General features: G+C 51.7%; 1 protein-coding gene across 1 annotated transcript in view; it reads left to right on the top strand.

Moving 5' to 3' along the window:
- Positions 1-26,693, top strand: part of Osbp (oxysterol binding protein) — a 116,052-nt gene that overhangs the window by 30,837 nt on the left and 58,522 nt on the right. Inside the window, exons 2-3 of the mRNA XM_089564072.1 lie at positions 5,670-5,929; positions 8,010-8,549. Of these exons, the coding sequence (XP_089420198.1) occupies positions 5,670-5,929; positions 8,010-8,549 (800 nt within the window). The remainder of the gene's footprint in view (positions 1-5,669; positions 5,930-8,009; positions 8,550-26,693) is intronic.

Consider the following 26,693-nt stretch of genomic DNA (forward strand, 5'->3'; position numbering starts at 1 on the left):
CTGACGAGCGTGTCCAGAGGGGTTGGGAATCGTCCGACCGCGCTTTGGACCCATTCAGCTACGCGTTGCGAACAGCACACGCTGCCACAGAGCGCAACACACGTAGCCGAGATCGCGAGGTCGACACGTGGCCGCATGAGCGGCCCCCACCGTCCGCACCGCGAAATCGCGCTCGAGACGACCGACCGGAACGTGGCGACCAGCGCCTAGCCCGTCGGAGCCCAAGCAACCGCTGCTACAGGAGCGACCAACCGGCGCACTTCGCCCGCGACTGTGGCCGCCTCCCCGCCCGTGAGCAAACATGGTCGGGAAACGGTCACAGCCGCCGGTGATCGACCTTCGACTCCGCGCGGCGTACACAGAAAACCCCGGTTTATTAGCGCTTTTGACATGTCGCGTAGGAAGTTCTGTTGACTTGCCAGCGCCGTTCATTGAGCTAACGATAGCTCGAAAGAAATTCACCGCGTTACTCGATACAGGGGCAAGCGCTTCTTTGTTCGGTGACGAGGTGCTAAACCATCTCCGCCAGAACAAAATCCGGTTGAGAGAGTGCGATACCACTTTTCGCCTTGCGAGCGGCACAGCGCAATCTAGCGGTGCAGCTAGGATAGTGGTTCGCTGGGAAAGACTCGTGCGGCGACAACGCCTCGTTCATCTTCCCTGTTTATCCGTTCCTGTAATTCTTGGGCGAGACTTTCTAGCGAAGACAGGCATTGCGATAGACATAGCCAGCAGAGGCTATCGAGAGCGCACCACCAGCGCCTTGAAGCTTTTCGCGAAAGCGCCCGCGGCCTCAAAGTCAATTACGGCTCCGAACGCGACGCGAGCGGGGGGGGAGACCGTGGAGAATCACCGCCGCCGGCCCGAGAACCCGCATGCGAGCGGACAGCCGCCACTGAGAGAGGGCCCACAGAGAATGCTGTCACGGTAGAAAGATGTTCTGCCGTGCCAGGGAGGGCAATGCACCCTTTGTTGTCCGAGGTGAACAGCGTATCGGAGAGGGAGAAGGCACGCTTGTCATCTCTGTTCTACGAATTCAACGCGACATTCACGGACCGGCCTGGCCTCGCTACACTAGTAAGGCACAGAATAGACACGGGTGATGCACTGCCTTGGAAGTGCAATCCTAGACCAATTAGCTTGGCTAAGAGAAAAGCACTAGACGGCGCCTTAGACGAACTTATCGACACTGGCGTTGTTGAGAGGTCTAACAGCCCTTAGGGCTTCCCGGTAGTCTTAGTTCCAAAGAAAGACATGTCGGCTTTGCGTGGACTACCGCAGACTGAATGAGGTTACGAGAAAGGATGCGTACCCTCTACCAACCATTTCTTCTCTATTGTCCAACCTAGGTGGGGCGAAGTACTTTACTACGCTCGATTGTAGCCGCGGATACTTTCAGGTTGAAATGGATGAGCGTGATAAGGAGAAGACTGCTTTCACTTGTCACAGAGGTCTTTTCGAATTCAAGAGAATGTCTTTTGGCTTGGTAGGAGCACCCGCTACTTATCAGCGCCTAATGGACCGTGTTCTGGGAGATGCGAAGTGGCACCACGCGCTCGCATACCTAGACGACATCGTGGTGTACTCGAAAACGTTCGAGGAACACCTGCGCCACTTGAGGGACATCCTAGAGAGACTGAGGTCCGCGGGAATCACTTTGAACCCGAAGAAGGCGCAGATCGTCGCGGCCCGAATAGCACTGTTGGGGTTCACAATCGACAAAGGCCGCATTCTGCCGTGCGAGGATAAACTCGAGGCTTTGCTTAGGTTTCCGTCGCCGTCAGATCTAGCTGGTCTCAGACACTTCCTGGGAATGGCGAACTTTTATTGCCAGTTCATCCCAGATTGCGCAGTGCTGCAGGCACCTTTGACAAAGCTTTTGAAGAAGGGCGAGCGCTGGAGTTGGGGTCACGAGCAAGAGGCTGCACTGCGCAACCTCACCAAGGTGCTCGCGGACACGGCTGAGTTGCAGCTACCCGACCTAAACAGGGAGTTTGTGATTCAAACCGACGCAAGCGACCTGGGCTTAGGAGCAGTGTTGCTTCAGGAGCATGAAGGCGTCCTCCGACCGGTAGCGTTCACGAGCCGTTCACTGACGCCGGCAGAGAGGAACTATTCCGTGACAGAGAAGGAATGTCTCGCGATAGTTTTTGCTCTGCGGAAGTTCGACTACTACGTCGACGGGGTGGCATTTGTGATCGAGACGGATCACATGGCGCTCACATGGCTGAGACGACTCAGCGAGCCGAGCGGCTGCCTGGCGCGTTGGGCCCTGTTGCTGCAGCATTACGACTTCACCGTACGCTACCGCAAAGGGAAGAACAACGCCGTGGCTGACGCACTCTCGCGAGCGCCTGTCCAGAGCGATAAAGGCCACACGACCAACCACCCGACAGAGAGAGAGAGTGAGGGATTGTCCCCAGCCGTAGCCGATGTAAGGGACGCGGTCCGACCGTTGATCCCGGGTGAGAGCGTGAACCGCGTGGACTACGCGAGTTCCGTAGGGATCGTGTTCAGCAGAAAGGAGCTGCTCGAAGCTCAGCAGATGGATTCGTTTTGTCAAAAAGTGTTCGACGGGAGCTGGGCGGCCGGCCGCTGCGCACACGGGGACAGCTGGTTTTGCTGTCGGTGCGGAGCGCTTGGAAACAGCTGGTAGTACTGTGAGCGGGCTGGATTCTTATCTGCTGGATTCCGACGGCGTCTTGCTGAGGTATATCGCCTCCGAGAATGACACAAGCGAGGCGTTCAAGGTGGTGATACCGCGAGTGTTGAGAGTGGCACTGTTACGTTACTTTCATGACTCGTGCGTCGCTGGGCATGCAAGCGGCCCCAAGACTTACAGTAAGTTGTGTCTCTTTGCTACCTGGCTTGGCATGAAAAGGGACGTAACACGCTACGCCCGCTCGTGCCATGTGTGCCAAAGCGTGAAGCCCCGAGGTGGACGACCACCCGGCCTCATGCAGCCGATTAACAGCCAGACTCCCTGGCAAATCGCGGCGTGTGACATCATGGGACCGTATCCCAAGACACCGAGTAGGAACAAGTTCTTGCTGGTGGTCACGGATCACTTCAGCAAGTGGGTTGAACTTTTCCCCATTAGAAAGCTGACGGCACGAGTAATCATGGAGAAGCTGATAACGGACAACGCGTCCTACTTCACTGCGAAGGTGTTCGTAGATTCGTGCGCTGCACTCGGCATTAAGCACAGGAAAACGACCACCTATCATGCTGAGTCGAACCCCACGGAACGAGTCAACCTCTGCCGGAGATGCGTTCGCTTTGCGTTCGACCGTTAACCGCTCGTCTGGGTATGCGCTGTCTTCTCTCAATCTGGGTAGAGAGCTGCTAAATCCGATGGACTGGGTTCTAACGGACAGCAGGAAGACGCCAGTTGCTTCATCAGCACGAGCTGAATACGCGACGCAGCTGCGCGCTAAGATGACGGAGGCCTTACGCAAGGCTCGCCGCAACCTGAGCACTGCTAGGGCGCAGCAGAAAGCACAGTACGACCGCTCGCACCGGGATGTTCACTACGAAGTGGGCGATCTGGTGCTTCGGCGCCAACACGTTCTGAGCGATGCTAGCAGACAGTTCGCGGCCTCGTTGGCGCCGAAATGGATCGGGCCATTTCGCGTGCGAGAGAAGCTTTCCTCGCTCGTTTACAGGCTCGAGGACTTGCGGTTGGAACCGACGGGCGGACCAATGCACGTATGCGACTTGAAATGTTACGTGCAGCGAGATGAGTGGGTTGAGGACATAGCCCAACCCGCGCCGCAGTCGGAAAACGAGTGCTGCGATCAGCCGGCGAATTCTGCGTCCCGCTATAACTTGCGCTGTAGGCAGAAATAAAATCTGCCTGCGCGGACTAGAGCGAGGGCGCAGGCCGACACGCAGTCTCGTTAGATGCATGAACGTACGGGCCGCTCATGCCGATCAATGTTACGTAAGACTTACTTGCATTAACCCTCACGACTTTCATGAGGGCCGAACAGCTACGTAGCACGCGCTGCGGGAGTTAGTTACATCTGTGTTGACCTTTTTCAGCGCAGATGGAAAAGAAGCAGGGCGCATCAGAACGACATCATTCACCACTACGACCAACTAGAAGCCACCATCCAGCTTCGGCAACGCGCCGTGCCCATGGCCCGCCGCTACGCCCAGCCCGCGACCTGCAGCCGCCACCCGGCTGCAGCCAGGCCGCCTCTGCTACCTGCCACACCGCATCGGAGCTAACCGCCTGCCCAACGCCTGCCGACTGTACGCCGCCGCACCCGCCTACCCAAGAGCAAGCTGGCCAAACGAAGACAGAGCAGCCGCGGCCCCCATTACCACCTCAACCCTGAGCCCTCGCCAGCTAACCAGGCATGCCAGGGCAGCCCCACCGCCCGGCCTCTACCATGGAAGCGCCGCGGCCCTCGCCTCTGAAGCCACCTGACCCAGTCTCTGAGGGTGGCGCTGCCACGAACCTGGCCTCCAAGCAGTCGAAGCCGGTGCCACGGAGGCGGTCAACCACCTTCACCGGAGCGGTGCAAGCACGGGTAATCGGAAGACGGCGACTGATAGCAAGCCACCTTTTGACATCGGCATCTCGCGGGTGGCCAAGCCTTCGGACCAGCTGATCGGTGCGGGCGTGGCGCGGATGTCAAGAAGTGTACCGGCGGGAGCCGAAGAACTTGGATCCCTGGATGGCGGAGAAGATAAAGTAACGCTGCGCCTGCTTCTCTGTTCGGGAGGCTTCTTAAGGAGGGGAGGATGGGGGATATACAAATATCCTTCATCGCCCCTGCGCCGCCGGGCGTGGGGAGAGGGGCCACTCTCCTCACTCCCAGCTCGGACGTGGCGTCACGCCTACGCACTGGCTGTGTAGGGAAGGGGTCACTGCCTTGAGTGCAACCGACTGCCCAAGGGGGTGGCAATGTCGTAGGGGTTAAAAGGGCGCGGCGGGAACGGCTCTCTCTCGCCACGGTGCTACCGCCGACGCCCTTCCTGCCCGCGACTCCCGGACTACCCAACGCCAGTCGACGACGACTGGGTAAGCTACTGAACCGTATATGATCGGATAGAACATTCTTCCGCAGTGTGCTTTGCCTTGCGCTAGGTTAATAAACGGTTTCCTAGCATACTCTGTCGTTGCCTATTTCGTCCGAACCCGCCGTGGCTGTGACCCTGCGCCACGGGTTGGGGACACGAGTCACTTACGAGAAACGCCTGCGTGTAGCCGGCACGGAAGCTCGCCTTCCCGGCTGGCTGGACGCGGAGTGACCCCAATAATACACACTATGAAGTGTTCAGTTTTTAAGGGTGTGCTGTACTAAAATTTCCAAATTGTGTCAAGCATGGGCACAGCGTGCAGATGGGAAGAACAGCATCATGTACCACTGACTCTGATTTATTTTCTGAGCTTCTCCCAAAGGTGGTCTTTGGATGCAGTGCGCTTGAAATTCAGGTGCCTGTTGTTGTAACTGGGGCATTTTTTATTGCATTAGGCAGAATGTGATGCAACCTCCCACCATGGTGGCGAAGGAACGGATCATCCTTGCTTTCCAGCCTGGTCCGTGTCAAAAGTGGCTGCATCTACTTCCCTCACCGGAGGTGTGGACTAGCAGTTTGGTGGCGGGAAGGAAAAAAATGTTGAAGCGATCATCATAAATGTGTCGTCTGCTGTGCAGAGGAGGACGAGGAGCTGGACATGCCGTCGCAGCTGGACAAGTGTGAGCTGCTGACGGTGCTGCGGCTGCTGCACGTCAAGCTGGAGGACCTGTCCATGTGCAGTGAGCTGATCAACAAGCACGGCACGGCCCTGCAGCGCTCCCTCTCCGAGCTCGAGCAGCTGGACCCCGGGGGAGGGGCGGCCGAGCTGGCCAGCCGCGTGCGCGCCGTCAACGAGCGCGCCACCCTCTTCCGCATCACCTCCACCGCCATGATGAATGTGAGTGGTCAAACGCAGGTTAAGGACATCCCAGTCGAAGTCAAGGGGAAGGAGTGGCCTTGGGCAGGGGGCATGCAATGCGAAGGCAGTATAACCACTGGTCCTTATATTCCAAGAGAAGGCAAGTGTAGCAGGGGGCGGCAGAAAGTTAGGCGGGCGGATGAGATTAAGAAATTTGCGGGAATATGGTGGCCGCAACTGGCAGAGGACAGGGTTAATTGGAGAGACATGGGAGAGGCCCTTGCCCGGCAGTGGGCGCAGTCAGGCTGATGATGATGATGGAGTATCTCCCTGCTGCCCAGTTCCTGTGTGCAGCGCATGTTAGGTGCCATGGAACTTCAGTTTTGCGTCATAGCTTCTCCTTGCTGGCAGTGACGTGTTGAGCATGAACAATGCACAACGCATGAAATGCTGTACGAATATGGTGCTGCAATCGGAGCTTCTAGAATTTGACTACACTGGATGTGGTGAAGCATGTGCTGCTGCCGCATTCTGTGCGGTCGTTGAGAGCTTCTATTCGCAGGAGATAATGTTTTAAAAATACAGTTTTATTATTTATTGTTTATTGTAATACCCACAGCGCCACAAGTGGCATTACAGTGGAGGGGAATAACACATCATACAAATGAAAAAAAAAAAAAGAAAAGGTCACAAAGTGCAGCACATACAGTGCAACCATGATGCAAGATTAATACAGCCTAAAAACAGCATTCACAGAGATGAAGAGAATAAATCACCTGACATAATTAATACCACCTCTTCAGAGAGCCGGTTCCAATCCCTTATAGACCTAGGGAAAAAAGCATATTTGTACATCTCTGATTTACAGTTAATTTCCTTAACTTTCACTCGATGGTCACGGTGTAGCGAAATATAGTTTGGTGAATGGATGTACAGGTCACGGTTTATGCCAGTATTGGAATAGTAAATACTACGAAAAAATTTTAACCTCGAACAATATGTACGTTTTTCAAGCTGGTACGTTTGAGGCTGGTGTTCTGCTGCTATGAACTGCTTCCAGAGGGAGCTAGCTACCTGCACATGCCCAGAGGAGGAGTGCAGCTGGGTTCCTGCGGAAACGGTTCACAATACGCTGCACTGAAACTCCCTAATGACCTCTTCTTTTCTTTTTACACGTCTATTTTCTTTTCAGACATAGTTACTGAGTATGGCAAAATATGGCACGCTGTGGCACATAATTTTTCACCATAAATAAGTTGCACCAGAGAAAAAGCGAGGAAAAAAACTTCAACTTATACTCGGAAAATGTGGTATATATATCTGCACCACACCCTCACTTTTCTGTGCCAGAAAGCACTTTTGGCTGCTTCAAAGATTGCCTTGGTTGAAACATGTTGAAAGGAGTTCAGCCGTGCCCATGTGACTCGGGCATAAAGTTCTTCATTGTATTTACAGCTCATTCAGATATGACCTTTTGAACCGCTGCGGCTGCTCTGTGGTTATGGTGCTTGGCTGCTGACCCGAAAGATGCGAGATCGAGCCTGGCTGAAACGCTTGAGTTTTGAAGGAGGTGAAATGCTGGAGGTCCGTGTACTGTGCGGTGTCTATGGATGAACTACAGGTGGTCAATTATCCGGAGCCCTTTTCTACGACGTGCCCATAGCCCGAGTCCCTCTTTCACATTAATTGCTGCAGTGGCTCAGTGGCAATGGCTACTGATCCCGAGGTTGCGGGGTTGAATCATTTCGATGGAGGCTAACGCCAAAAAGAGCCATGTGGTGTTCAACCACTGGTCATCATTCTTTGACACGGTTAATTCATGTTGGTGGTTTTTTGGGTTCCTAGCATGGGTATGCTTGATGTGTCATTGAGCTTGTGATTCCTGTGTTCTTCCTTTGTCTGGTGTGTGCTACAGATGGCCGATTTCCTTTTCCGCCTCGCTTGTGGTGTTCCCATAGGTTGTAGCCATGACTGGAAGATTGTACTACGTGGTTCATTGGGAGCATGTGTGATTGCGGGGTGCGCTTTCCGTGTCGTTCTTTTTTGCACTGCCTTCCGAACGGGGTATTCTGCTGGGGCGTACCTTGCAGACTACAGCCCTATCTGTGTGTGTGTGCAGGCGTGCAGTGAGTACGTGCAGCTGGCCCAGAGCCAGGGCCGCAAGTGGGTGCGCATGCTCCAGCACGAGCACGAGCAGTGCCTGCGGCTCCAGGAGATGGTGGAGCAGCTGGCCAAGCAGCACTCGTCCCTGGAGCGGGCCGCCCAGGAGGCCAGCGGGGCACACTCGGACGACGAGGAGTTCTTCGACGCACCCGAGCACTCCTCCCCGGGGGGTCCCGCTGCTGAGCACCACCACTTTCGGGCGTCCGAGCACCGCCCCAAGCATCGCCGCTCGGCCTCGGGACTCAGCAGCGGCCCCTCGGACTCGGACTCGGAGCTGGAGCCACCGCCGCCACCGCCCGTGTTGTCTCCATCGGCCACCGGTGGGGGGCCGCCCATGGTGGACCGCTCCGAGGGCGCCCCTCCTCCTCTGCCTGCGACGACGGGTGGCAGCCGCCAGCGCCGCACGCGCATTCCAGAGAAGCCATCGTGCAGTCTGTCGCTCTGGTCCATTATGAAGAACTGCATTGGCAAGGAGCTCACCAAGATCCCCATGCCCGTGAGTACGGCTGCTTCCTGGTGAGCAGCAGCTCCTCTTTCCAGCCACCATCAGGGTTCACGCCAAAACTTGCTGGAATGATGTCATCGCAACCTGATTGGTCAGGAGGGGTCACGTGGCCCTGTGACACCATCGCAACCTGCCTTGGGGGTGCAGGCCATGTGAATGACACATGGGCGGGCACACATAGCTTGGAAGGAGGGATCTCTAATGGTAGTGGCCATTCCCCACATTTAGCCCTGGGCTTTTGTCTGAAGCCTGCTTGGTGGCAGTCTGGCAACCTGCCAAGGCGTGTTGCCCCACCGGGGTAGACTGATAGCAGAGGTTGCTTGTGAAGAGTCGCACAAGCCTCAGTGCCATTGCTTAAGGGGGTCATGACACGGTCTACCAACAGATCGTGCTTTTGTGCTGCAGCCACGGCATTGTTGTGGGCACTTAGTAAAGCAGTAGGGCATGCATTTGAGCTGGCAGTTGTAAGTTATCAGCTCCCTCCAGCGACGGCCATAGTGAAGCAGCCTGAATGACGCCATAAACCAAAACATGGCTGGTGGGGAACAGAGTGCAGCACATTGGCCAGGGAAAAATGCAGGGCTTTGTCCTCCCTTCGCCCCCACTCCCCTGAGTCATTCAGTCGTGACCTTTGGTTTATGTTGTCATGAACGTTGCCTGATCCAGGAGAACTTTAAAAAATTCAATTGAGAAAAAGCTCGGTAATTCGAACCGCTAGGGGACAGCATCTCAGTTGGAATTAACCGAAGCTTGAACTAACGAAAGCAATGAAGAAAAACAGTACACTGTGACCAGGAACCAGCAGGCCGTGGCGCCAATTTAATGCTTCAGAAAATCCGTGATTGTGGTCGGTTTTTTTTCTTTTAAGGCAGCAGATAGCACTATTTGCTCTAAAGAGCGAATGTGGCAAAGGGCTCTTCATCGCCTTCTTCAAAACTGAAGAACAGGTGGTCAGCATTAAGTCCGGTCATGACTTCCGCAGCGGAGGGCCATGCCGGTACTTCGTCGTCTTCCTCATCATCGACACTGGCAGCAACAGGTTCTAAGTTTCTAACTTGGGAAATGATGTCCTCGTCTGTGGACACACCACAGACAACTGCACTTGCATCCACATCAACATACCATATTTACTCGCATAATGATCGGACTTTTCTTTTTTCCAAAAATTGCCGCAAATTTAGGGGTGCGATCATTACGCAGGGTAAATTTGTTACAAAAAATTTTTGAGCACCGAAAACGCGAACAAGTCGCAAGCAGACAACCCTTATCACACGGGCGCGCTAACGACGGTTACGCCGCTAGACACGGTTATCGCGTACCGATCTCGGCTTACGTTTCGAACCGAGAAGGTAGAGTGCGAAAAGCTCAAGAGCTGGCCCACTTCAAGAACGTACTTTCTCCGCGCGTTCAAAGAGCAACGCATCAAAATAGGCAGTGTGTATAGTGCTGCGCGACGGCGCTTTTATGCAGCCTTCGATCTCGTCCGATAGCGCGGCAACAGCGTACAACAGCAACGTCTCGCGTCGCTCAAGCTACGCATTTTACCGCCGTTACGCCGTAAAATGTCCGGTCCCTGCCGCATCGTTGACGAACTTAGGTGACACGTTCGCAACGCTCGGAGCACTGGATTGCGCGCGCTTACCTCAATAGTACCGCCCGTGAGCGCGGCGGACGACGGCGCGTACTCCCTAGTCGTCGCTAGGCCTAACTTGTTTCGTATCGAAGTCACAGTGAATGGCGCTTTTGAATTGACCAGCGCTATAATGAATGTTCTACTTATGGCGCTGCCTTACTGACAACCTTGTTGTTTCATGTTAAAAGAAATATATACGATCGATTTCAGCGACTCCTTCGCAGCGGAGTTGGCCAAGCAGATCGGGTCACTCACGCTGCAATGGCGGCAGCTGCTACGCGGCTATGAACGTAAAACTAGCTTGTATTGCAGTTATTACTCGGTGCGGGCCCACGATCCTCAAGGAGGATTCATTTTTGACCACGTGTCCCAGGGCTTATTATTTACGAGAACAATAAAGTTTAGCCGGATCACCGCGTCACTTCGTTCGTTGCACCGCAACCCAGAACGGTGGCGAGACTTGCGACAACGGCGAACCGTGATTCGAGATAACCGCAGTTAAGTTTGGTTAAGCATAACTGCAGTTAGACTGCCCGTGTGACCGCAGGCGGCTGCCAACAGGCGGCTGCCGCTGCAATACTGACAGAGAAAGATGGTAATGTGCACGTGCCATCTGTCAGACAGATAGCAAGTACGATCATCGTCGGCTAGATTCAACATTGTCAGAAAATTGCCGCGGCAAGTTCGGAGTGCGATCATTACGCGGGGAATAAAAAAAACTGAATTTTTCCAACAAAATTCCGGGGTGCAATCATTACGCGAGTGCGATCATTATGCGAGTAAATACGGTAGTTTGCAGAGGAGCCGTATTTCAGAAGATCCGACATGCGAGCAGTGACGGTAGTGACACAGGTGGCTCGTCTGCCTGCTCGAGTAGCATGGCGATGGCAATTGCTGTTAGTACTTGCTCCCAACTCGCACAAGCGTAGGCAGCGCACTCAAAAGTGTCACCGTGCAGTTGTGGCACAATTCTTTCCGGCGTGTGGTGCTGACAAAATGCCCTGGGCTGCAGGACTGCCATTGTGTTGGCTGGAAGAAAGGCCAGCTCATTCGTTTCACCTTCAGTCTTGTGCAGTTGTTGACAGGAAGCACTTGCTCTGCCTAAACACAGTCTCCTGCTGGGAAGGACTGCTCAACTTTCCTGCCACCAACAGCGGTAGCTTTTCACTTCCGGTCACGTTCGCCGCATCCCTTACTCGCTCTTTGCTTCTTTTACCCCCCGTACACTGGTCAGCTTTGTGCGCGATAGTGTTGGTGGGCAGCAACTACCGTAAAAACCCGCATATACCGTATTTACTCGCATAATAGGCGCACTCGCATAATAGGCGCACCCCTAGTTTGGGCGCGAAAAATCAGATTTTTTTTATTTCCGCGCATAAAAGGCGCACCCCGAACTTGGCACTGTGATCAATACTGTATTTACACGATTGCAAGCAGACACCTCGCCACCCCCCGCTCCCCAATCTTTATTTTAACAAAGTTTTCGCTGAACTGACTACTAGTCCTCACTAGTGCTGCTGTGGACCCCCCACAGCACGTACAACGACATCGCGTAGAACAGCCGCACACAGTTTTCAGGGATGCTCACTTTAAACGTCTGTTTGGAAAGCTTCATCTCCAGCCGGAAACGTTCCCGACTTAGGCCCGCGAAAACCTCTGCGCTTGGAGTGCGTACGAAAATTTAGGGACGCCTCAGTCGCAACTGCCGCACTTCTCGGTCACGTCGTATTTTCCGACCTGCCGCACGCTAGCCGCGTGCCGTGTTCGAGAGCAAACTCCCAGCCGTGTAGCTGTTAAGGTGCTTGGCCGTCGAGCTAAAACATCAACGCTCCGCGGCAAAGCCATAAACCACGCTGAACTATCGCGCTACCGCAGATCCGGGCACTTGACAGCAACAAAAAAAAAACAAAACAAAATAAAACGAGCTGGAGATGCTGATGGCGATATGGATAGCGAAAGCTCGCGGCGAAGGAAAACGTTGATAATGATGATAAGCTGTGGCAAAGCCATAAACCACGATGAACTATCGCGCTACCGCAGATCCCGGCACTTGACAGCAACAAAAACAAAACAAAATAAAACGAGCTGGAGATGCTGATGGCGATATAGATAGCGAAAGCTCGCGGCGAAGGAAAACGTTGGTAATGATGATAAGCTGGGGCAAAGCCATAAACCACGATGAACTATCGCGCTACCGCAGATCCCGGCACTTGACAGCAACAAAAAAACAAAACAAAAAAAACGAGCTGAGATGCTGATGGCGATATGGATAGCGAAAGCTCGCGGCGGAGGAAAACGTTGATGATGATGATAAGCTCTACCTCGGGCGCCCTCCGTGGGTGGCGTCTGGAAGCTCCTGTGCGCGTGTGTGGCCTCCACGATCAAGCGCCCGTTGCGCGCAGCCGGAGCCGATCGCAGAGGCCTCGGCGCGTGCATTCCAAAGGCTATTCCCGCGTGGGTCGTGGAAAGTTTCGGTGCGGCCCTTACACGGATCTTTTTTTTTTTAATATTTTCTTCGGGAAAACGGGGTGCGGCCCGTACACGAGTGCGTTTACGCGGTGTGTTAAATTTTGAGAGTCGAAAAATTTCCGGAAATTTTACCCCGCGTAATAGGCGCACCCCGAACTTTGAGCCGGATTTTCTGGAAAAAAAGTGTGCCTATTATGCGAGTAAATACGGTAATACGAACCCGAATATAATACGAGGGGAAGTTTTAGAGACGGGAAATGGGAAAAAAAAGTTTTACCCGCGTATAATACGAGTGACGCAAGCTCATAGAAGACATTTATTCAAATCGCATCCCGCACTCCACTTCAATCACTTTCTTCTTCAGTAGCGCTTTCTTTGGACATTTCTTTGTCCGACAAATCCTCCCAAATGTATTCATCTTCTGTGCCATCGAGGGCGTTCGAGATGCCGCACTTCTTAAGCCCGCTTCGGCCGCCCGGTTGGCGTCACTGCAGGCTCACCTGAGCGCATGCACTCTGCGTAGCACCGCTTGACTGCGTCCTTGAACGGTTTGTTTACACAACCATCAAGTGGCCGCGAAAGCTTCGTCGTGTTCCGCTGCACGCGAAAGGGGCTTCTTTCTGTCGTGGCCATCCACGAATGCTTCCTTCGACGACAGAAAACTGCCTCCCGGCTGCACCGTTGCTGATGTCCTCCGCAGCTAAAGTCACTTTTCACTTGAAAGCAGCCCAGTACGGTTTTCGAGACCCTGACATCGTACTGCCCAAAACAATACCCACTTCGCGAAGCGTGCCTTACATGCGAGCACGTGCGTTGTCAACAGGCACACGGCACACCGCGATCCCCTCGCTGCACCCAACGGATCAACAAAGAAACGACGTTGTTTGTCGAGACTAACGAAGCCAAGCCATAGCCACGCGCCAATAGTAAGGCCAAGCCGTAGCCACGCCGCAAAAATGAAACCAAAACTTCGAGCAACTTGGAAAATTTTCGTTCGGACCCGCAAATAGTACGAGGTGGAAATTTAGGGTGCTAATTATGGAAAAAAAAACCTCGTATTATACGCGGGTTTTTACGGTAATTATTAGCCCGTCTCCTCCGTATTAAAGGTGTCCTGTGGAGAGTACTTGCATAGGTGGCCTTGCTGGACCTCGGAGCGCCAACCTTTTCGCCTGACACCGCATGAAACATAAGGAGGTTTCACTGAAACGGTGCAGCCACCCACCTGAAGCTGGGCAGTCGTCGTATGACGGGGCCCACTCAGCGGTTTGTCCTGAGCAGGCTTCTCCTTGGAGGAGGGCTTTCTTGAGGCCAGCCGCATCCTTTCGCTAAGAAACTTCGGCCTCTTCTTCAGTTGCCCTCTTACTTGTTGTGGCAGCGGGGTCTTTGGTGTGCCATCCTTCTTGCAGATTTCTCACTCGGACAAGCCTCGGGTGGTGTCCTCTTTCAGGGTGATATTTACCGTGGGCCATTCTGAGATCGCTGGTCTGACCACCCCTCCAAGGCTTAGCAGTCGCTGCTACAATCTGCACCACCAAGAGATGGAAAGCACACCAGAAGATTAGAGACAACTGGACAAAGTGCAGCCACTTGTTTTATTTATTTATTGTTTCCTCAAGGGTCCACAGGGGACATTACATGAGGGGTGGGCAAACAAAAGAGTTAATACGAACACAGATGGTCTTCAATGGCGGTTTTGAATGGAACAGGATTGATGATGGTCGCCTCTTCGGATGGCAGGTCATTCCAGTCATTGGCTGTTCGAAGAAAAAATGACATTTTATATGTTTCGGTGCGGGCCCGTTCAGGGTAGACGGCGTGGGTGGACAGCCTTGGGTGGACTGAGAATACCAATGGCACACGTTTGAAGCCAGCAATGTGGTACAAATGCGCGGCGATGCTCTCGTTGCACTGAGCTCGTGGCTGCGTAAACTCAGTGTTTGTGCCCGGCCGCGGTCGTCGCGAAGGGCGGGGGGGGGGGGGGGGGGGGGGGGAGCAGAGCTCCAGGGAGTGGGGGACCTCTGGCACCAGCAAAGGTAAAAATAACCTGTGGCATTCCTCAGAGGAAAAAGGAACACAACCACTCGCCTAGACAAAGCTGCGCATATTTTTTTTTTTTGTATTTGTTTACTGTACTGTACCTCGGGGCTGTTACAGTTCGACCCACTGATGCACTTTGACAGTGCACTAGCCACCAAAGAGCATCCTACGTCTCAAACAAGCAGGCTGTGCATGAATGTGCCGATCATTCTTCGCAAGCTGCCAGACGAAGGAAGCCTCACAATGGCCAGCAGGAAGAATGGAACTGAATGCTTCGGTGAAGTGAATGCTTCTGTGAAAGCTACGTGCAGTGCGGAAGGACCTTCTTTCTGCAAATGTACTGCACTTATGAACATCGAAAAAGGCTTGGACTAAATCTAGTCATCAGTGTGCAGCCATGAGTCTCCACAGGCGAGGCTTCAGGAGAATGGTGATTGACAGAACACCCTTGACGTTGCTCAGCTTTCTTTACATTGAATAATAATCCTCTCTTCGGATGCATAACTCTCATCACCAGCTTCTTTTCGTAATACAGTCGCCGACCGTTTTTTCGGACTTGAAGGGACCCGAAAAATGGTCCGAATAATCGAACAGTCCGAAAAATCCGTGAAGCACAAAAAATCACTTTATTCAGAGGAAATCGGCTTGAAAAAGTCGCTGATTTTACCTTGCGGCAAATTTCTTTTGCTGGCGACGATTTGCGCTTGTATTTGCGCCAAAGTTGTCGTTTCGCTGTACACGCTGGACAGCAAGTTCACAGCGTTCGTAATTTGTGCAAGCGATGGCTGTGGTAGGCCGCCCGAGTCGTCGTCGGAGTCCGACTCGTCTTCAGGTTGAAGAACCTGGCGTACAAGTTCGTCGTCCATGAGGTCCGCACACATATCGAGGCCGTCGTCCACTTCAACAAACTCGCGGAACGTGGAGCCCGTTGGAATGTCCATTCCGTTCCCGCGAAGGTCAACGATGAGGTCTTCGCCACTGTCTGCAGTCAAATCCTCAGAATCGTTGCAGTCTTCTACGTCATCGACTTCATCGGCGGAGAATCCAGCGTGCCTGAAGCAATTAGCAATTGTTTCCGCTCTCACTGCCTTCCACGCGTCAGCCAGCATGCTAACCGCCGCAAAAAGATCCGTGGCGTACTTTTTCCCGTTGTCAAAACAAAGGACTGTGCGCCGCAGAAGACGGGTCCGATAATGCACCTTCAGGTTTTTGATCACCCCCTGGTCCATTGGTTGGAGCATGCTGGTGGTGTTTGGTGGCAGGTATTCGAGCCGAATGGCTTTCAGGTTGTCGATGGTGCCGTGAGCCGCACAGTTATCAACAAAAATAATAACTTGTCGCCCCTGCCGCTCGAAACTTCGGTCGAGTCGACGCACGTAATCTTCAAACAAAGCATGAGTGATCCATGCCTTGGAGTTGCTGCAGTACCACACGGGAAGGTTCTTCGCGCCCTTAAAACACCTAGGATTTTTTGATTTGCCTATCACAAGAAGTGGCAGCTTCTCAGTGCCAGTGGCATTTGCACCTACCATTACTGTTATCCTTTCCTTGCTGTGGCGGCCCCCTGAACAGGAGTCACCCGAAAAAGAGAGGGTGCGGTCAGGCAACATCTTGAAGAAGAGGCCGGTCTCGTCACAGTTGAAGGTGTCCTCCGGGCTGTACTGGCTCAACAAGGGCTTCAACTTCGTCTGACGGTAGTCTGCTACCGTGGCTGGGTTGGCGGCTCCGCTCTCCCCGCACATCTTCTTAAAAGACACACCGTGTCTCTTCTTGAAACCGCGGAGCCATCCGTCCGTGAACTTGAATTTTTCAATTCTCATTCTCACGGCCAGGGTCTCTGCCTTTTCCTTCAACGTGTCGCCCGACACTGGAAGGTTTTTCGCTAAAGCAGCTGTAAGCCAGAGTAGCAAGGCCTTCTCCAATTCGGGGTGGTCGCCTTTCCTGTCGTTCTTCTGGCTGCTGCTGTGGGACGCCTCAAAGGCGGAAAAAATCTTCTCCTTATTTTTCACGTAATCCGAAATAGTTTGCTTCGACAGTGCGAACTCCTTGGCCACGTCAGCTTGCGTTCGCCCACTCAGCACTAGCTTTATGATCGCTGCCTTTTTCTCAAGGGTCATGGTAGAATAGCTCCCACGCTTCTTTGACGGACCCGGCAGCACCGGCGGGGCCATGTCCACAGCCCGAGTGCGCACCACACCGCTCGTCAAACACGCAAAAATGAGGCACTTTTCGTTCAGAGCGGTGGAACCGCCGGACGCAAGGAACCGCCGGACGCAATCACAAAACGGCCAAAGGATTGACGGCGCGCCACTCGGTTGACGCGGTCGGAGAAACTCGTGTGACAACACGGCGAATGGTGAACGTATGAGACAAAGCACAAAGGGATAGCTACCCGCGTCAGCGTTGGCGACAAAAGCAGGTTGACGGCGATGACAATCCGACTGCCACCTCGAAGTGGCAGAAATTGCAGGGACCTCTACTGGCAAAAATGGGGCACCGAAACCATGTCAAGCCAATCCAACTGCAGAGCCAATCCACCTCAATCCAAGATGGCGCCTGTTGTGCCGGCGAAAAGCCGATAAGATGGCAGATTTTGGCCTGCAGGCGACTGAAATTAGTCCGAAAAATCGAACTTTCGGACTTTTAAAGTCCGAAATATCCGTTGCGAATATGTATGCGCTTCTATGGGGTGACTGACGGTGCCTCACTGAAGTCCGAAATATCCTACAAGTCCCAATTATTGGAGTCCGAATTACCCGTCGGCTACTGTAAATGTGACCTGTTTTTGCCGGATATTCGTTTCTCTGAATGATCACTGTATGGACACTGACAGGGACACGACTGTATGCAATTACGAGCCAGAACAAGGAAGGAGGCACTATAGGTTTTTCGGGAGGAGATAAAAGAACGATATTTACATCAACCATTTGCATTTATCGAATGAGAACACATGCAAATATAGTTCACGACTCGAAGGAGAAGGCTCTGATTAAACCTGAAAACCTGCTACTCTCTTGCTTTATCTTTCTTTTTTCATCAAATCAGCTGCTGTGTGTGCTAAAAGGTGCCCTAAATACGTCCCCCTGCTAGTGTAGGCTGCTTCAGTGTGCATCGTGTAATGTAAAGCGGGGTTCTTCTCTTCACTCAAAATCAAAGCAGCCATGACGTAAGAGCATTCTTCTTTGGACCATACGATCACCGAGGAGCTTCTTCACTTCACTTTATTACCTTAGAGACACCCAGTTAGGGTGTACTGCATAAGGGGTGGGTACAGATAGAATCAAACTTTATGTACAGAGATGGGTTGAACATACAGTGGAACCTTGATCATACATCCCCCGGTTACGTGACAACCCGCATTTTACGACAAATCGGTTTGGTCCCGGCAAAACTCCCATAGAGACGATATATTAAAATCCTCGGTTATATGACGCAATTTTAAGCCGACCCTGCTTCATACGACGGCTGTGGTACAGCGCAGAAAAAAGAGAATAGCTCTGAGCAGATGCAGGCTGTCCCCCATAGGCACACTGTAGCCGGCTGATGATGATGAATGTGAAATAATCTTCCCCAAAAGAAAGCACAAGCTCCCGTCAACCGCAATGGTAGCCGCGGCATAAAGAAAGGCCGGGCTCCTTGCCTGCTTTTTCTTTTTTTTTAACGACAAGCGCTCTGGCGGCAAGACTGTTGTACCACTGCATTTCAGGTACGAAAAAAAAGCAGAAACAAATCTGTGATGTCAAATAAGTATGCTGCAAGGACATCCGCTTTAGTTATGCTACAAATATTAAAAATTAAACGGGAAACAGATAAGTCTTATTTTCAGATACGAAACCGCCACGTGCACTGGAATGCACCACCACTTGGGCATGGGCTTCTCTTTGTGAGGGTGTTCCAATAACGTGCTTTCCTTCTTGGTCTGCATGGAATTTGGCGTATGTTCGGCTGCGACCAGTGCAGCTCACAATGTCGCGGAGTCGAAAGCCACGGACCCTGAGAGAAAAGAGGCCGAGTAGCGGTAGGGTGCCACTGGATGAAATTGTCGACAGTGTGTGTGCTGACGCTGCAGGCACCTACGACGAGGAGGACACGGACGACGCTAGCCTGTCTATTCCTACCTACGCAGATGTGTTGCGCAGTTTGTTTGGGCTCACGATGAAGACGGCTGTCAGATGTTGCAGCTCTCGAGAGGAAATTAATGCGTCACGGCTGGGCCAGTGTCCAGAAAAAAAAGTCTTACATTTATTTTTAAGGTGAGACTAAAGAGTTCAGTTCAGTTCAGTTCAGTTTATTTACCTTAAAGGCTCCCTTGTATCGGGGGTATTACATAAGGGGTGGGATTTTAATGAAATGAGCAAACAAAACAGCGAATATCATTTAGCACTGACGGTGATCGGTTACATGTTCTTGAAAAGTAGAGGATGAAGCGATGTTGACGATGTCACGGGATAGGCCGTTCCAGTCTGTTGCTGCTCGAAAGAAAAATGAAGCAGGCAGTATGCGATGGCGGCCGGGCAACTTGTAGGGGATGACTGGTGCGGTGAGATATGCGTGCAGCAGCTGTGATGTACGGTGGCCGATTGAGGGAAGAATGAAATAATTTGTGATAAAGGGTGAGACTTGAAATGCGACGACGGAACGAAAGGAGCGGTAGTCCTGATAATGCTTTCAATGAAGAAATGCTGACGTCATATGAGTATGAACAGTGGATGAATCGAGTGGCAGGGTTTTGGACAGCTTCTAATGCATTAATTAAATAAGTTTGGTGCGGGCACCATATGGCAGAGGCATATTCTAATTTTGGTCTGATGAGCGATTTATATGCGAGTAATTTTACGTGTTGAGGGGCAAGGCGGAGATGGCGCTTGAGAAAACCAAGTGTTTTATTCGATGCTGCAATGATGTTGCAATATGGGTGCGCCAAGATAAATCACAAGACAAGGTAACTCCTAGATACTTATAAGATGATACTGAATCAATCGAGGTGTTAGAAATGGAATATTGGAAGCGATGCGGGCTATGGCGACGAGAGAAGGATAAGAGTTTGCATTTATTAGGATTGAGGGACATGATCCAGTTGTTACACCAATTAAGTACGCTGTTAAGATCGGTTTGAAGACCAAGTTGATCACGAGTTATTAAAAGTGCGGTAACTAACACAGTCGTCAGCAAACATTCGAATACTGCAGGAAACGTGGTCAGGTAAATCATTAATATATATTAAAAAGAGTAATGGACCGAGTACAGATCCTTGCGGAACGCCTGATGTAACCGGGAGGCTGTTAGATAGGTGGCCGTTAGCAAAGACTGATTGAGAACGATTAGTGAGAAACTGCTCAATCCACTGTAGTATGTTAGGAGGTAAGTTCGGCTGTGCAAGTTTTACTAATAAACGACGGTGGGGAATTTTATCAAAAGCTTTCGCAAAATCTAGAAATATGGCATCAGTCTGTATGTTACGGTCAAGATTAGTGTGCAAGTCGTGAAGGAACAACGCTAACTGAGTTTCACAAGAGAGGCCCTTACGAAACCCATGTTGTGAAGAATGGAAGAAATCGTTTGAGTCTAGGAAATTTATAATTTGAGAGTAGATGACATGTTCCATGATTTTGCAGGGTACGCTAGTTAATGAAATGGGGCGATAATTCATGGGGGAGTCTCTGTTACCTGATTTGTGGACTGGAACGACCTTCCTCGTTTTCCAGTCATCTGAAATTATCCCTGAAGAGAGCGATTGCGAAAAAATCAGATAAGTAGGCTGCACATGTTGATTTCACATTTTTCAGCAGTTTTGTATTAATCATGTCCATACCAGCTGATGATGAGAGTTTCATGTTATCAATTATGGAAGCGATACCATCTGCGAAGAATGTGATAGCTGGCCTGATGGCTTCTGTGTTGAGCGATGGTAACTGTGAAGGCATGTCAATTTCACTCGTGAAAACAGATGCAAATGCGTTATTGCAAGTCGTTAGTGAGTGTAATATCATGAGTGTGCTTAGGATTTAAAACTTGCCAGAATTGTGTAGGATTGCTGATTAGTAGCTTCGGTAAGTCAGTGTGATAAAATGAGCGCCTGGCGCTACGAACTGCAAGTAAGTATGATTTCTCAGATGCAAGGTATTTTTCCCAAGTGGCTTGATTATCAGTGTGTTTGGCTGTACGAAACAGGCGTTTCTTCTTGTTTTCTAGACGTTTTAGATGCTTAGTAAACCATGGCTTATTGCGATTATTTTGGAAAGATACCCTGGGGATAAACATATTAGAGAGCATATTTAACTTATTTTTGAATATCAACCAGTTTTCGTGGACAGAGTGAGTGTCGAATGTGGATTGGTACTCTGGAAAAAACATGTTAAGGTCTTCAGTTATTGCATCGTAATTCCCTTTATCGTAAAGATTTATTGTTTTTCTGGATGGGTGCTTCTGAGCTGGGGTAAATGCATGTAAGATTTTATGGTCGCTGATTTCTGGAAGATAACTAATGGATGATAGGTACTCAGGGCTATTTAGTTAGTATTAGATCAAGGGTGTTTGCGGTTGCATGCGTGACGCGAGTAGGTTCCAAGACTAACTGTGTGAGGTTAAAATTTAAACAGACATCAATGAAGTTCTTGGCCTCTGTATTGCATGTTAATGAGGAAGTGCCTAAACTCTGCCAATCAATGTCCGGATAATTGAAGGCCCCGAAAAGGAGAATGCGCGCATTTGGGTATTTAACAAGATGATTTATAGTATCATTCAGATGTCGACAGAAGTTTGGATTTGACTGCGGGGGCCTATAACAAACGCCAAGAAGTACTGTTACAGGGGGAGTGCGTATAATTAGCCATAATGATTCCATGTCAGATGTGACGTGTGCAATAGAGCGTGATATACCTCAGTGAATTGCAACAAGAACACCGCCCCCCCCCCCGTGAGTCTTTTCGATCGTTTCGGTAGACGTTGAATTCGGGTAAGTCAGTTAAAACTTCAGCGTCGGACACGTTACTGTTTAACCATGTTTCAGTTAGTATAAGTATATTGCTCCTGGATGACGAAATTACGTTGGATATGAGTTCACGCTTTGGGAGGAAGCTGCGGATGTTAGTGTTAGTTGTTCACACTTCCTCTGGACAAATGCTTGAGTGTTGACATTTTTTCAATAATTTGATCTACCTTTCTTAGAGTGGTGTCTATTCTTGCCACGCAGTTATTCAGGTGGTTGCTACTGGTTTTTCGGGCAAGACTGCCGATAATCTTAGTTTTTGGATTATACAGTCAAAGCTCGTTAATTCGAAATTCACGGGACCGGGAAAAAAGTTCGAATTATCGAATGGCCGCTAAAAAACTGACAAGGACCATTTGCATTACGATATATGTACAGTATTTACTCGCCTAACAAACCCACTCGCATAATGAACTCACCCACCCCCGATTTTTGCCTAAGAATTTGAAAAAAAAAAAAAAGCGTCAGTCCCCCCCCCCCTCCCTTCCCTTCCCTTCCACTGCCAAAGGAAAAAAAAAAGTTTTTCGCACGTAATTTGTAGCGCCCATCCTAAGTCATAGCCTTCATGGGCGTTGGCTAGGACCGCACTGATAGTACTTATGCGTATTTTCGAATTAACAAGGCTCGAATTAACGAGTATTTAGTTGCGAGTTCCGGAGGTTGCGCGGAAAATAGGGTAGGCAGCCGCCACCGCGGCGGAGGAGGTGCTTTATTTTTTTTTGGCCACATGCTGTGTGCCAAGCACCCAGACGCGGCGGCGCGTATTTCGAATTATCCGTAGTGGAACCGACTCGCTTTCGAATTAACGGGCTTTTTTATACACAGATCTCTATGGAGCTTGGCAGGACCAAGCAGTGTAGTTCGAATTATCGAGTTTCGAATTAACGAGCTTTCACTGTACGATGGTTTTGTGTGGTCCCCTCAAACTCGTATAATGGAGGTTCTACTGCATTTGTTTGCGGCATCAGATGCTGAAAGCTACTGGGTCAGCGAGAGTTGCGTGTTTCGCTCAAGTGCCTGACCTCAGGCAGCCTGCACACCCACTGCCACAGGGGGCAGTCTCGAAAAGCTGGGAGTGGGGGGCATCTGTGTTTCCGAGCGGGGCAACCGCACACCAAGTGTCACCATGCACTGCGGTGGGGCGCTTGAACTGCCCTTCAGAAGGGGTGCTCGTCGGGGTAAACTGCGAAAAACCGTCAACTCAAAATCCGACCTCACCGAATGATGACCTCACTCAACCTCAAATTCACACGTGAGGTAGAGGTCCGATTTTCTGACCTCGCTCAAAAAATTTCAAGCTGTCGCCGACCTCGCCTGAACCTCACCTCACTGCGTGGTGTTGAGGTCAACCTCATGAGGTCGAAACCTCAGGAGGTTGCCCCCTTCTGACAGAGGTGCTCCTCGATCAATGTTTGGACATCATAAGATGTAAAAAATGGTCAATTTCAAGTCACTGTTGTCAAAATTATGCTCGATGACCATTTGTAATCACCAAAGCTTGTGCTCTCCACTGTCATTGCACGTACAAATCCCGTGGTAGGCCTGCTCGCACCGCTGACGAGTGAGACTTAGTACAGTTTAACCTGGATATAACGAAGTTGAAAAAAGTCCGGGATTTTTCGTTCCATGCAGTGTTTACGAGAAGACCCAAAATTGCAGTGCAAAACGGAAACCAAAATAAGAAATAAATGCGGGTGAAATGAAAATGTTTGCAGGAAGCCCCGTTATTCGATGCCTGATAGCGCGACTACTGCAGCAGCGGCCGCTCTGAGTGGGGCGAGGCATCATTCTTCTTCCCGCATGTTCCCTCTTTTGGTTTGGCCGCCACTGCTGCCAACGGACTCTTCGCCTTACACTGCTGGCGCTGTCCCTGCTCCTGACACGTGAGCAACTATCAGCACCGGCCGGAATACATTACGGCTGCAAGTTGGCTATTTCTGCCCGACGGCGCACACTTGACGCCCGGCGTCGAGAAAAACGCCCGCCGCTGCCAATCTGGTTCTGCCAGATATTGTCGCCTGGTGTGACCTGAAACGGCAGCTGAAGCAAGCCAATAGCAGTGCAGAAAGCCCGTTCTTTATTTATTGGAAATACCTGCAGCGCCCCAAGGGCATTGTTGCAGGGGGGGTGAGGATACATAACTGAAGAATAGGTCAGAAAAAAAGAGGAAGAAAAAAAAGGCAACTAGGCCTCTTCCTGCTCAGATTCTCCCTGGATTCTTGGAATTTGAAGGACGTAATTTTCTGGCGCTCTTGCCACCCATCTTTCCGGACCATTCGCCTGCTTCGTCACCCCCTTATCGCTCGCTGCTCCTAACCCTAGCGCCACGCCAACATCGTGTTAATGTCGCGCTTCTTTACCCCACCATGGAGTTTTTTTATTTTTTCTTCAGTCCTTGTTTTCTTTTATTTCTCCTGTCCACACCGGACTGTGGAGGAAGCAGCTGCTACCCTTAGTGCCGGTCTTGCCGGCCGCCACCATTGTCGCACGGGCAGCATAGGCTGCTCACGCATGCACCAACGCCTCTGTAATGAGGCTCAGAAGATCATAAACTCCCAGGACGACGCACATCGCCTTCTATCAGCTGCTCAACGTCTGCCCACTCGTGACAGCGAGAAACAACCGTGCCCAACTGCTCCCAATCCGCTCAGCACTGAGTCGCAGCCATCAACGTGAATACTAACACATGCGACCGACTCTACTGACAGTGCTGGAGACGCAGTCGTCTATTGCTCTCTGAGCCCCGATAGTTCCGAAGTGGCACCCGCATTCATCCGCACCTCGGGGCCCTTAGGGGACCCCTCCCCAGTCTCTTCACCATTGCCTCATTCTGCGGCAATGGGTGCACCAGCACACGTATTGTGTGCGACCGAGTCCCCAGCAATCCCACTTGAAATGAACGAAACGAGGCAAGCTGGCATACCTCAGCTCAGGCCCGAGAAGAGTTCCCCCCTCTTTTTCAAAGTGCCACATCCCAACCGAGCAGGCAGAGGCCTCCTCCTCGCGAACACAAGCTGACTGCAGCTACCCAAACCTCCCCCCTGCTCCTGGCATCAATGGACCTGAGAGCAAAGCAAAGGAATTGTTTACACCCTCCACAGTAGTCGGGGCTTTCACAAAAGGTGGCTACGAGCGACAAGCGGGGCCCCCCTCTCAGATGGTGACAATGCCCCTCTCAACGGCAGGCACAGAAGGAGGATCCCGCTCTTCTTTTGAGCCTCCAGCATGCCCCTCTCCTCCTCCTCCAAGCCTTCCTCACCCTGGCGTTGCGTGCCCATCCTTCAGCTTCTTGCTGCTTTGTGCTGTCAGAGTGCGCGCCTCAGACCCAAAACCTGCACGGGCGTCATATTCGCTGCCGACTGTCCGAAGATGACAGCAAGACGCCCGGTCTCGGCTGTGGGCGAAATGGGGCCCGTGTTATCTTACGTTTTGCTGGCACTGAACAGGAGGTTGCTCTCTTCCGCCTCCCTCGCCCGCTTCAATGCCACAACTGCGGACACGTCACAGCAACCTGCCGAAACAAGTCTCGCTGTCTTCGCTGCGTCGGTGACCATGCTAATGACAACTGCGACGCCCCGAAACCTTGTTGCATCAACTGCCGCGGCGCACATTCTTCCATCGAGCCCCGCTGCCCACGCTGGCAACACGAGCGCCAAGTCGTCACCATCCCAGGGTGTCTACCAACCGGGAAAACCGTGAAAACCGGGAATTATCAGGGAATTTGGACAATCTGGAAAAACTCAGGGAAAACTCAGGGGATTTGTGCTTATATCAGGGAAAAATAGCTGCATTTCTACATAAAAAGAATTAAAGCCGCGATAATGCTGCCTCGTGTAAACGATGCGGACTGGCATTGCACGGATTGTCCACTGCGGCGTTACGCGTACTCTCCTCAGCGAGCGCCGGCCTCCAACGTTTTGCCGTCAAGTGGAGCATCCCAGCAAGGCGGCAAAAAGCTTCGCGGCGCCAGCGGCACTTCGAATTTTGAAGCGTACTTTCCGGTGCTTCTCCGGCGCTGTGGTTCGCGCGTGCGCTGTTCGACGGCCAGCGGCCTCCCCTTGTTTTCCGGTGTTTCTGAGTGAACTCTTCCTCCCTGCGCGTCTCTCTGATGGAAGCGTCCATTTCTGCCGCAGGGGGTGCACACACGCGATGCAGGCAGCGCAGCTTTGGGAGAGGGGGAATAGTTTCCCGCCTTATCGCGATCTGGCGACGCTGGCGAAGCAACGAAGTCTGTCCGTACTTAGCTGCGCCGTTTTGAACCGACTTAGTTTTAATGACTGCTGTTTTAATGACTTCTCGGCCACGTCGTATTTTCCGACCTGCCGCACGCTAGCCGTGTTCGAGAGCAAACTCCCAGCCGTGTAGCTGTTAAGGTGCTTGGCCGTCGAGCTAAAACAGCAACGCTCCGCGGCAAAGCCATAAACCACGATGAACTATCGCGCTACCGCAGATCCCGGCACTTGACAGCAACAAAAAAAAAACAAAAAAAAACGAGCTAGAGATGCTGATGGCGATATGGATAGCGAAAGCTCGCGGCGGAGGAAAACGTTGATGATGATGATAAGCTCTATCTCGGGCGCCCTCCGTGGGTGGCGTCTGGAAGCTCGTGTGCGCGTGTGTGGCCTCCACGATCAAGCGCCCGGTGCGCTCAGCCGGAGCCGATCGCAGAGGCCTCGGCGCGTGCATTCCGAAGGCTATTCCCGCGTGGGTCGTAGAAAGTTTCGGTGCGGCCCTTCCACAGATCTTTTTTTTGTAATATTTTCTTCGGGAAAACGGGGTGCGGCCCATGCACGAGTGCGTTTACGCGGTGTGTTCAATTTTGAGTCGAAAAATTTCCGGAAATTTTACCCCGCTAATAGGCGCACCCCGAACTTTGAGCCGAATTTTCTGGAAAAAAAGTGCGCCTATTATGCTAGTAAATACGGTTAAAAGCTACTCCTTACTATTCAAATAAGACTAAATCGTTTTTTTTTTTTTATTTTTTAACATGCTTACTGAAGAGTGA

This window comes from Amblyomma mixtum, chromosome 10, assembly GCF_055824585.1.
Source record: "Amblyomma mixtum isolate Tamu chromosome 10, ASM5582458v1, whole genome shotgun sequence".
NCBI classification, from domain to species: domain Eukaryota; kingdom Metazoa; phylum Arthropoda; class Arachnida; order Ixodida; family Ixodidae; genus Amblyomma; species Amblyomma mixtum.